The sequence below is a fragment of the Oryzias melastigma genome, linkage group LG17 (genome assembly GCF_002922805.2).
Source record: "Oryzias melastigma strain HK-1 linkage group LG17, ASM292280v2, whole genome shotgun sequence".
Lineage (NCBI taxonomy): Eukaryota > Metazoa > Chordata > Actinopteri > Beloniformes > Adrianichthyidae > Oryzias > Oryzias melastigma.
The window spans coordinates 12,002,910-12,015,157 of record NC_050528.1 but is presented as its reverse complement, the minus strand read 5'-3'; the positions used below and the strand labels follow the sequence as shown (position 1 = coordinate 12,015,157).

At 37.1% G+C, this 12,248-nt stretch overlaps 2 protein-coding genes across 2 annotated transcripts in view; both read left to right on the top strand.

Moving 5' to 3' along the window:
- armc6 (armadillo repeat containing 6) lies at positions 1-3,934 on the top strand. The gene is made up of 8 exons (XM_024273399.2): positions 1-559; positions 741-886; positions 1,164-1,246; positions 1,342-1,912; positions 1,989-2,134; positions 2,229-2,360; positions 2,747-2,884; positions 2,961-3,934. The coding sequence occupies exons 2-8, from the start codon at positions 766-768 to the stop codon at positions 3,171-3,173; spliced, it is 1,404 nt and encodes a 467-aa protein (XP_024129167.1). The 5' UTR covers positions 1-559; positions 741-765; the 3' UTR covers positions 3,174-3,934.
- Positions 3,935-4,381: 447 nt separating this feature from the next.
- Positions 4,382-12,248, top strand: part of LOC112147199 (mitochondrial coenzyme A transporter SLC25A42) — an 11,379-nt gene continuing 3,512 nt past the window's right edge. The window contains exons 1-7 of the mRNA XM_024273400.2: positions 4,382-4,736; positions 6,930-7,090; positions 9,357-9,468; positions 9,554-9,579; positions 9,724-9,890; positions 10,001-10,117; positions 11,179-11,330. Of these exons, the coding sequence (XP_024129168.1) occupies positions 6,998-7,090; positions 9,357-9,468; positions 9,554-9,579; positions 9,724-9,890; positions 10,001-10,117; positions 11,179-11,330 (667 nt within the window). The 5' untranslated portion in view covers positions 4,382-4,736; positions 6,930-6,997. The remainder of the gene's footprint in view (positions 4,737-6,929; positions 7,091-9,356; positions 9,469-9,553; positions 9,580-9,723; positions 9,891-10,000; positions 10,118-11,178; positions 11,331-12,248) is intronic.

Below are 12,248 nucleotides of genomic sequence, written 5' to 3'. Positions count from 1 at the left end.
AACTGAAACTTAAACCTTGCCTATGGATAGCGGATGCCAGCATTCTTTTAGCACAAAAATGTTTGTAAAAGTCAAGTATGGCTTCTTTTTTGCATTAGAGAATGAGTGTATATGAGGTTTAAATTGACTTTATGGGCAGCCAGTTGCTAAAACAAATAACTTTTATTTATATTTTAACTTACGTTTCAGACTGTTTTTTTTTCCCTAAATGTTGAAAAAACAAAATCCTTAAAACACTTGTGCTATTCTGGACTCATAATTAGTAAAATTACCCAACTGAACTAACAGATAACACACATTAAATTTGTCCAAAAGACAAACAAACAAACAAAAACAAAAAACAGCGGAACGTATTTTTTCGGTTCACGTTTCAACAGGACACATTTATGTGTGGGACATTTTACGGAATTTGCTATTCACAAAAACACGTACGCTAAGCACCCCTGTTTGAGTTGAGTATAGATACGCAAAATACGTAACTCCACAGCGTACATTGAAGCGGGGTTTCGCCGGGTGGAGGCAACGGTTGAACCTTTTCTTTGAACTAAATTCCTTAAATGTATGTATTACGGCGTTGATACGTTAGAATGATACATTTAGATGTTACCAGAAGAAGATTTTTTAAAACATATCTTTGAATATTCACTTTGGACGCTTTTGTCGCATCTATTTTTATGGGAATGACTGAGCACATCCATCTTTTTTTGTAGCATCACCACCACTGTTATCTGTCATTTCAGAGTGATAACAGAACACTCCAGTAAAATGGCGAAACGGAGGATCACACAGGAAACCTTTGACGCTGCTGTCAGGGAAAACGTGGAGGATTTTGAGATGGATCCGGACGAAGCCCTGAGGGAAGCTGTAGAGCAGTTTGAGTCTCAAGGTAAATGTTATGAGCAACCAGGAGGAAAACTGAACTCAGACATTTAATTAAAAAAGTTTCAAATTAAAGTAACAAGTTGCAAAATTGATAATATAAAACGGGGGTAAAGATGAAAAGAATTGTTTATTTTAATGAAAGCACAAATAACAGTTTATTCACTTGGCTTTGTTGTGGTTTTGGTGCACAAAAATGGCCACAATCGTTTACATTTAATCTTAAAATTATGAATAATCTACATTGTGTCTGGGAAGATTAATCTAGATGATTTTGAATGCAGGTGTGGACCTGAGTTGTATTGTAAAAGCTGTGCCTGCTGCATTATCGGACTGTCAAGGAGAGCCAACACACGCTATTTTACAGGTAAATACCTGTCGGGGAGGAAGAAGAAGAACTTCATTGCAGTAGAAGCTGCTTTCAAGAATTGTGTTCACCAGTTTACTTTTTTCTGCTTGCAGGCTTTAGATTCCCTTCAAAAGGGCAGAGACTCTGTTTCTTTAGCTGGAGTGACAGAGGAGATGAAGTGTTTTACTGAGCAGTGCTCCCTTGGATTTGCACAGAGGTATTTGGCTGCCCAGAAAGATGCATATCCCATCATCCTTTCCTACAGCAAAAAAAGCCTGGAGGAAAAGGAGGCTGTAGTGACCGCTCTATCCGCTTTGGCTGCTCTGACAGACGGACAGCCGGACTTGTTGGACGCAGAAGGCAGGCAGATCCTCTTGGAAGCCTTCAAGAAGCATCAGGGAGATTCTTTGGTTACGCGCGTCACAATCTGCGTGGTGCGAAACTGCTGCTTGAAACATGAACAGAACAGGCAGGATTTGGTGAAAGAGGGTGTTCTACCGCTGCTGACTGGGGCTATTACCCGACACGCGGGACACGCTGACCTGGTCAAGGAGGCGTCTGCAGCCCTCAGGGTGATGACTTTAGACGATGATGTTCGAGTAACTTATGGCCATGCACATGAGCATGCAAAGATGATTGTTCTGGAGCACAATGGACTGAAAGTTTTAATTGAAGCAGCAAAAGGTAACATTACTTAGATTTTTTTGCTACTTTTTCTTCTTTAAACCAAATGTAATACGTTGTTGTTTTTTCCTCACAGATCACCTGGATAATCCTCCTCTTTTGAGTGAGCTCTGTGCAACTATTTCCCGCCTAGCGGTCAGGAACGAGTTTTGCCAAGATATCTGTGATCTGGGTGGATTAAAACTCATGATGACTTTGCTTGCAGACAGCTATGAGTCAGCGGTAGTTAAAAACAACACTAACAAAATAAGACTAGTTAAGCCAACATGACATAGGTTTAGTGTGTTTGTTTACTGAGCTGCTTTTGTCTCTGCAGGATTTGATCAGACAGGTCCTCAGTGCAACGCGAGCCGTAGCGGGGAATGATGACGTGAAAGATGCAGTTGTTACAGCTGGAGGAGTTCAGCTTATTGTCATGGTGATGAACAAACATATGAGCAACCCCGCGGTGAGTTTTCTCAACGACACTCTAAACTGCTTTTATGTATCTAAGTTGAACTATAGATGTAATTAAAAAAAAAAACACTTAAATGTTTTAACCAAGTTATATATAATTTTATAAAGAAATAGAACAAATGTTCCTGGAGTAGAGTCATGTTAGATACAAAGTGCAGGCATGTTTGTAGATTTACAAAAAGTGCTTAAAATCAGCCAATAAAATAAAAACCCAGGTCTGAATTGGGCTAACATCTATCTTAGGAGAACAATTCTTTCAAAAAACTAAAAGCTACTTTAAATACTAAAGTGATATGAATTATGGCATTATAATAACTGAAAATAAAATCATAAAGAAAACCTCTTTCTTTCCATCATTGCTTTGATGTTGTGCTGCAGGTATGTGAGCAGGGCTGTGCGTGCCTCTCTGTCCTTGCCCTACGTAAACCAAAGAACTGCTCAGTCATCATGGAGGATGGAGGAGCCTTGGCTGCCGTTCAGGCCATGAAGACTCACCCGGATGCAGTCAATGTACAGGTAACATTGACATTTTTATCTGCTTCCTTATTCACATCAAATAACTTTTAATCTGAGTTTTAACTGCTTCTCACAGAAACAAGCCTGCATGCTGTTAAGAAATCTTGTTGCACGTATGCGTAACTACTGTCAACCAATCCTGGACATGGGAGCGGAGGGTCTGATCGCGAAGGCAGTGCAGAAACATCAAGACTGTGCTGATGTGGGGAAAGCAGCACTTAGAGATCTGGGCTGCAAGGTGGAGCTTCGAGAGCTGTGGACCGGGACGCATGGCAGCCTTTCAAACTAAAAATCATGCAGCTGTATGACGAGTTGCTAAAGTTGCATGTTGTGATATTGTAAACTACAGTGTTTGGTCAGCAATTATTAATAGTGACACACTTTGACTTGATTATGTGTCTCTGAAGTACAAAGAGGCCTTTACATTGTTCTTTTTCCTTTATTTGTCCCTAACCGTAACTCTTTCAATGTTAATTTGTATATTTTGCGCTATAAGCTCTTTGTAAATCTATTTGCTGCTATAGAAGTATTTAAACTTCTTTTTTTTTCTCAACCATTGTTATATTAGGGCCAAATTTTGAAATATCTTTTTTATTGCCTTTTCTACTTTTTAAGAAAATGATGTGTTTGAATTTGTTTGCTGTTGCACTGTTAAACATTATTCCAATAAATTAAATATAATAAATGTTTCTGGTAAGAGAAAATCATTTTCTTTTTCTCACACAAACTTCTTTAAGTTTTTTTAGAGCACACTTGTTGGACCAAAATCCACATTTTCTCTGTTGATTTTAAATCCTAGAAAAACTTTTGTGTTGTTACATTTCCAACCCGTAGGTGTTAGCAAACTGAACAGAAATCACATTTTTTTGGAGGTTGTCTTTTCTGTGACTGTACATCTTTCATCCACAATGGATTGACGACATTGAACATTAGTCAATGCGTGACAACTTTGATTTGCTTTTTGGTTCATTTTTGCTTCACCACACTATTATGTATCTTTAACCTGAAAAAAGCATTTTAATCTTTTTTCCATTAAAAAAATTATCTGTTTTTGTCAATCTCATCTGTATGAAAGCCAGAATTTATGGTCCAAATCTTTTAATTATGTAATTAAATGTTTGTTAATTGCACGCTTTACAACATGGGTTATTTATTTATTTTACAACCACCTTGTTCTTTTTCTTATTTAGGGAAAAATGAACTTTATAAATGAAGAGTTATTTTTGTGCCATTATTCCAAGTGCAACACTCACTGTTGTGAGCTTATCTATTTATAAAACTTACATTTATTTATGTTATAGACTACTTTCTTTTAATATCGTTTATCAAAATAATTCATTTTTGTGACATTCAAAAGAGAGAAAATGAATCAAACATCAACTTATTACCTCGAGCTTTGCTCACGCCCCTCCAACTGACCAATCCTGACTGGTTTGACTTGTGAACTACATTTCCCAGATGCCACCGCGCTTGCCCTTGTCAAACCCAAACCTCACTGTTTTTATGCTAACGTAAAATGCCTCGACTTGAGTGTCTGACAGACGTAGTAACGGCTGAAACGCGAACCCAAGAGAAAAATGTCTGTCACTAAGTCGATGCTACTCTGCAAGACTTAAACATTTAGAGGAAAACTTTGCATTTTTTTTGGTAGTGGCACATTTTCTGTTAGCACTCAACTTTAGGGTTCAAATATCAGCAGGCGTGTACTAGTTTTTCAGCTATCAGCTAGCTTGCGTTTCTAAACCTATATCTGGAGTTAAACTTCAGTGGAAAAGCGGTGGAACAGTGGAAATAAGAGGCGAACGGAGGCACGTCGAAGCGCACAAAACCTCGGTGCTGCCAGTTTTATGAGGTAAGTCGTTTGTGGCGTTTGACGGTTCTGTGACATAAACGAATGCTGACAAGTTTAGATTCAACAGACTGATAGGGAATGAAAGAGAGGCGTGGCAGGTTTCCTATGGATTAATCAACTATCGTTGATTAAAAAATACTATTAAATTAAACTTAATGTACTCCTGCCAGTGTTAGAACAATAATAGTAAAGCACATTTGAGCTATAAAAAGCTAACGGCAACAGTAAACTTTACATTACTCTTGGAGCTGTCTTGTGTAAAATGACTTATTTTTTTCAGAAATAACTGATTAAGTCATTAAATGTGTCTTGTGTGTACATTTTAATTCTCCTGATTTCAGTTGAATTGGACATCTGAACCTCAGGAACTTTTTCATGTACTCATTGACAAGTTAAGACAAGATTCTGCTTGTATGAACTTAAGACAAACATCAACTGATGTGTTTATTAACCCCTATTTGGGTGTCAACTTTCTGGCCACAAAACGTGTTCCTAACAATTATTTTTCTGTTGGAGTTTGTGCAGCATAAAGGCATTTAAAGTTAGTCAGTGCAGGTTTCAGTTGGACAGAGGAATCTTTGTAGGTGGAAAGAAAGGAATCCCCAGAGTTTTATAGGTGAAACCCAGCTTCACTTTTCCCTACAGCTTTAATTTTCACATTTCTTTCATTTTAAACACGTTTATAGTAACAGTAAAGTTTCAGGACAGATCACCAACAAAAATAAAAATAAATTATTGTTGTGACACAGCAAAAACTTCACAAGATTATGCTTTTTAATTTGTTCTTGGAGTATTATTTATTTGTATTTTTATTTGGATTGGACAACAAAAAGACAGATTATACTTCTTCAGCCACGTTAACCTGCATAAATAGTAGTTCTTCCATGTTTATTTCAAATTGAGACCAAATGAGATTTATAATATAATACCCAGCGACATGTAAAGAAAGAAGAAAATAAAGTGTATAAATAGATTATAAATGCTCTTTTTATACGGGATAAATAAGTTACAATTGTAAAAAAAAAAAAATCCCCACTAATGTCAAGTAAAGTCTGTTCTCAAAGGGGTAATAAATAAAATCCATTTGTGCTAGATTTGATCAAATTTGTTTTTAACTGAAAAGTCAATTTTTCCATTCTGAAAATGTCTTCGACTATTAAAATCAATCTTTCAAAGTGGTTTTTGTACGTGCCACCAAGAACAACTTTAGTAATTTTTACTTTAATCCTAAATTATTCAGGTATGGACCCTTTAAGCAAAGAGGTACTGGAGTGTTGAAAACAGCTCTTTGTGAGGCTTAGACATTCTTACAAAATGTCTTTAAACTGAGGTAATCCCCAAAAATAGAACAATGATAAGTGAATATCTAGCCACATATGATCTCATTTATTTTTCTCTTGATTTTATTTTTTTAAATGATCTTTTTCAAGTGTTCTCTCCAATTTTTGGAGTATAGTAAAGTAAAATTACTAACTTTATATAATCAAAATGGATGCATAATCTTACTGATTAATCGATTTTAGCCCTAAATAACACACATTTTTATTTTTTACTGATAAATTAAGATAATAAAGTGCCTCTTCTTACTGTGTAAATGTGTTTTTCTTTATGTCATGATGTAAGCTGTTAGATGTTCAGCATCACATAATCTCTGGCATGAAATGGGATTTTTCAACCACTGTGCTTCTAGTCTGAGATTAAACAGTTGAGGTTAAAGGTTCACAAATGCTTGATTAAATGTTAGCTAAAAGAGTCGCACATACATTCCTTTGTTTCTAAAGGCAAGAGAGACCTCTAAATATGTTTTCTTGGTTGAAATCTGATATCCTGGTGATGAGAAGCTTATAAGTAACACTTGTGTTGTACAGAGCGACACCTTTCACCTACAAACGGTGAGCTCTGTCCTTCAAGGGATTCATTTGTGCCTCGTAACACAGTGTTTAGGCTCCTTTTTCTTGACGCTTGTTTTTCCTTCTTAGGGTTTGGTTACAGTTACTTATGTGTTGTTAATTATTCAGTGGAGTTTGTATAAGTTGCTTTGAGCAATGAACTCACAAGCATCCTATAATGACATTTCTACAGCAAGAACTGGCTGGAGGAAAATAATAATAATCATTTACATTTTCAAAAACTTTCCTGATTGTCTGGTTTTATTTTGACATTCGGTTTCATCTAAAGCTTGTTTTCTTCCAGCTCCTGGTGGTGCTGTCTGCTCTCTGCGGCCTGAATTCATGAGCGTGCTCTCTGTGTAGTCTGCGGTGATGGGGAGCGGAGTCCATGAACAACAGCGCTCACTGACACAAGGAGAAGTGTTGCCACTGACCTCATCCAGTCAGTCGGAAGGGAGCTATGAGGTGAAAACATTTCACACAGTTTTGGGCCTAAACACCTCCATTACATTCTACTTATTTATTTTCTTAGGACTGATTTTCTTTGCACACAGACACACAAACAAACCCTCCAGCTCACCAATCAGCTTAAAGATTAGAAAGGAATGTAAAAACAGCTGCTCTGACACCAATGCTCACAGACAGAAGTAATGTGGCTTTATGACTGTGGCCCTGAAAAGCACTTGACTCAAAAACATATTGAAGATCACAACAATTAAAAAAGCAAAACAAATAAAAAAATAGCATTTTAGAAATTAAAAAATAATAGTCTAGAGACAAAAACAACATTAAAAACACCTAAATAAATTTCCAGAAAACAAAACAAAAATTGAAACACAAAAAGTAACTGTAAAAGGTAGGTACAATGGGACATCACTAATTGAGTGATGTCATTTCTCCATGATTTCAACCAAAAGTAAATTGTCATGAAGCCATACTGGATATGCTCCGTACTGATTATACCAGTATCATCTACAAATCATCTAAAAAAAAAAAACATTTTGAAAATAAGTGATTTTCAAAAATGTAAATGAAATGTTAAAAATAAAACCCAAAAAGGTAGATACTATGGAACATCGCTGCTTGTATGATAACTAGGGCTGTCAGATTTGTCGCGTTAAAAACGCATTAATCTGACGTGTGCTTGACGCCGACAATTTTTTTGACGCATTAATTGCGGACTTTCTCATACGTGCCTTTCCATACCGCGCGCGCGGGCGTCCCGCCCTCCAACTCATCGGCTGCTCTCACTAGACCACGAGCTGCGAGCTAAAGCCGGCCGGCGCTAGGACCTGGAGAGCTCCTGCACTCTAACTCGGCTCCGGTTCGCGTCCAGTACCACGTCTGGTGGTACCAGCTCGCGTCCCGAGAGCTGCGGACGTTCCGGACAGCAAGCGCACCGGGGGACGTTTTAAATGTTCTGGAGGTTTAAGCGTGATCCAACCCCAGCATAGCGGTCTGTCTGCCGGCATATTCACCACGTGAACTCCCCATCGAGCTGCAGCCAGACTGTCAAACTATCCACAGTGTATCCCGCTTTTCTCAGTCTTTAATGTTTTAAAAAACAAAAGTTAATTGGAAATGATAAATCTCTATTTCATTTATTACTGTAGTGCAGCAGAGGAGGAAAAGATTTGGTCCTGACAAAAAATGAACATGAAAGTGTTATGGAAATTTTATTTTTGATGTTTTTTTAATTTTATTTTACTGAACGTTGATTGAAGTTTTGAATTTAAAATGCCCTTCACTTGGACTTGGGCTTTTGTTAGGCATTTTATGTTACAGCCTTTTATTGTTAAGAAAGTTTATCTCAATACAATGTTACAAAATAAAGTATTTCTGATGAAAACTATTAATTTTGTCATTCTTGTTTTCATAATTAATGTAGAACTACTAAATTCCACGAACCACACATTTTTTTTTCCTTATAAAAAGGCCACATGTAAATTTGCGATTAATCGCGAGTTAACTCTGGACAAAATGCGATTAATCGCGATTAAAAATTTTAATCGCCTGACAGCTCTAATGATAACATTTGTCCGTTATTTCAACTGTAAGTTATTTTGGATGAAGTGATACCGGATCTACTCCGTACTATAAAACTAATATTAGATTACAGACACTGACGATGCATTTAAAAAAACTCAAACGGCATCATCCAATCAGCATCATCGATGTCCCATAGTATCTACTATTTCTGGTTTCTTATTGTGTAAAGTTTTTTTCACATTTCATTTTGATTTCTGGAAACTAATTTTGTTTTCCAAAAGGTTTCTTTTTATTTATTTATTTTTTTTTGTGGTTGTGTTTTTTAATTGTTGTAATCTTTAATATGTTTTTGCTTCAAAAACATGATTAGCCACTTTGACTGCAGCAAATGAGGTTTGTCCCTTTTTTTTGTGAAACTATAGCAACGGGCTGAGAGTTGTTCCTACAAACTTTCAATAACTCCACAGTTTTAGTGTATGACTAGCTTTGTTCTAGCTGATAATGAATAATATTTTAACATTTGTTTAATTTAGTTTCATGGGATATAAATTTAATTGTGAAGCCCCCACAGCTCTGAGATCATTGATATTTGAATGAATGATTTATTTAATCTGGAGGGGGATCACAGAACCTCACATGGTGGGGTGGATGTTTAATGATCTACAGCATCTCAAACGCATCTTCAGTAAGACGTTTCTGTCTCATTGGTGACCATAACAGCGATTCCTTCTTTGATGTGCAGGGCATGAAGCAGACTCGCTCCGTCCTAAACTCGCTGTTCTCGGGCGCTTTAGCCGGAGCTGTGGCTAAGACTGCCGTTGCTCCACTGGACAGAACCAAAATCATCTTTCAAGGCAAGTCGTGCTCATCTGAATGTTCGAAAAGACTTTAATTACTTTTGTGTATCTTATTTTGAACATGTTTATTGTTTCTCTTTAGTGTCTTCAAACCGATTTTCTGCAAAGGTAAGTTTGAGCCTTTTGTCTGCTTCACAGCAGCTCTCATTCTTGTACTTGTAAATAAACTCTACATTTGGGTTCCACTTTTCCACAGTATATGCAATAAATACATTTAAATTAAGTCATATAAGTCTGCTGTCTTCATGACAGGAAGCCTACAGGTTGATTTACCGAACTTACCTAAAAGATGGCTTCCTCAGTCTGTGGAGGGGGAACTCTGCCACCATGGTGCGAGTCATCCCGTATGCTGCCATCCAGTTCTGCGCACATGAGCAGTACAAGAGACTGCTGGGAGGCTATTATGGCTTTCAGGGGAAGTGAGTGTTGTTCTTGCGCGTTTATGAACTTCAGTTTCCTTTATAGACACAAAGAATCAGGTAAAGCTGAGAATTTGACTGATAGGTCTCTGTTTGGCTGCTGGTTCCAGAGTTCTGCCTCCAGTCCCGAGGTTATTGGCTGGGTCTTTGGCTGGAACCACGGCGGCCATGCTGACGTACCCTCTGGACATGGTGCGGGCCAGGATGGCTGTGACGCCCAAGGAGATGTAAGCCTATTGGTGGAGGTTACTACATTGACCCCAGCGGATATGAAGATTTTTGTTTTATTTCTCAGAACAACATAAAAGTACCTAAACTTTTTAAAATGAAACATTTGGTTTATTAAAGTACCACTCCAAACTACCAGTAGATTTTTCTCTGTTATACATTGTTCCCAGTGCTCTTTTTATTATGATTACTCAATTTTTTAGCAAAAATAATAAAACCTTTTTCATTTTTTTAGACCTTTTCTGCAGAGCAGCAGTTCATTTGAGATTCGAGTTGAGGGTCGGACTGTTGGTGCAGAAGTTAGCCTCGGCTAATTTCCCATCAACCCTTTGTAGTTTTTAGCTCCTCATAAACCCAAGCTAACATTAGTGTAGCTAAAAAAAAAGGCGAGCAATATCGGAGCTATCTAGCCGTTCGGTTTAAGCCAGATGGAAGCACAGACAAAGAAAGCTAAGACATTAATGGATCCGTTTGTCAACAAGTGGATATGTCAAAATTTGAGCGGAGAAGAAAGACTTTTGGCCGCCCGTGGCGGGTTTTTATCAAGAGTTTTTATCAAACCACAGGTTTTCATCTGCTCCTGATCCAACACTGTGAATAAATAAATACTCAGAAACTTAGGATTCATTTTAAATTATTTTATATATTATTTCATATATTATGAGAAATGCTACAAGAATATGTTAAAAAAACAAAAGCACAATTTTCATTGCAGTGGGTTTTTAAAGTAAACCACAGTAATATTAAATCCAGAGTAAACTAAACCAGAGTGAATTATTTAGCATAAATTATTTTATTTCCAGTTGGTCTTGTATATAGTAGGTTTTGCTACTTAAGCTCACTTTAGAACTAAGATATAATTGTTTTTTTGTTATTTTTTCTTTAAGTTCTTTAAAAAAACTGGTCCTTAAAAGTTTTGTAGCTAGAAGCTAGTTTTTATCATTAAACTGTGTGTGCTCAGAACCTGGAATCACTTGATCCAGTTGATTCAGCACCTGATGAGGAAGCTGTAAATGAAAATAAGGGATCAGTTTTAATGGTCTGTTGTATTTCTCTTCAGGTACAGCAATATTCTGCACGTTTTTGCACGGATCTCTCAGGAAGAGGGCATAAAGACTCTGTATCGAGGATTTGCTCCAACCATTCTGGGTGTGGTTCCTTACGCCGGACTGAGCTTCTTTACCTATGAAACGCTGAAGAAGCTGCATGCAGGTAAAATGTGCTGCATTACATTTGTGCTAAGTTAGGGATGTTCCAATCAAGGCTTTTTTTGTTTTGAGTAATTTGATCTTGAGAATCTGCAGATACAGAGCCCTGATCTGATACTTTTGTAACACATAAAGACTGAACAAATTAAAAATAAACAGATCCTGGTTTTCTCCTATTTTTAAATTTTGTTCTTCTCATTTTAATCTTTTAACACTTAAACAGTGAACGTCCAGGAAAAATAGTTTACTATGAAATAACAAAAAATAGGGGATAATTAGTCATGAGAAAAAGTTTGGTGACTGTAGCTTTAGGATCTTCAAAACTATTGAACATTTTTGATAAAGTATGTTTCATATCTTTATTAAAAATTCTTATAAATTGAAAAAATATTTTCTTCATAAGTTCCTTTTGTAGCATGAATATGATGATGAGTATTTTTAGGACTGGCTCATATCAATGTAACAATTTAGTTATTTTTATTGGTCACTTTTTCCCGGATATTACATGTTGTAGACGGTCCCTTGGCAGCTGTCTGTCATTAAAAAATAAGTCAAAAATGCCTTTGTGAGTCAAGACAAACCAATAGAGACACTTGCTGAAAGTTTAAAAAAAATTTAAGACTTCATCGGAAGTCAGACTATGAATATCTTACTAACTTTAGTGAACTATTTTTGTGCGCTTCCTCCTCAAAGTAGTGCTGTATTCTCTTGAGCTCAATGGAAATAAAATGTGATCCGTTCATGATATCCAGACTTTTAGTTAAGCATTGGTCCCCAACCTCCGGGCTGCTGACCAGTACCGGTCCGTGGGTCACTTGGTACCAAGTAGCAGACAAAAATTAAAGCCGCAAGCGGCGTTGGATGGCCCGCAGTCGCTACCCGCCGTCACCCTCGCCGCTGCCCGCCCTCGCCGCCCTCTCCC

Bases quoted from the DNA above. Each gene is read 5' to 3' on its own strand.
- armc6 (XM_024273399.2), top strand. From the start codon at position 766: ATGGCGAAACGGAGGATCACACAGGAAACCTTTGACGCTGCTGTCAGG. The intron at 2,135-2,228 runs GTAGTTAAAAAC...TTGTCTCTGCAG, and splicing joins CAGACAGCTATGAGTCAGCG to GATTTGATCAGACAGGTCCT. The intron at 2,885-2,960 runs GTAACATTGACA...TGCTTCTCACAG, and splicing joins CGGATGCAGTCAATGTACAG to AAACAAGCCTGCATGCTGTT.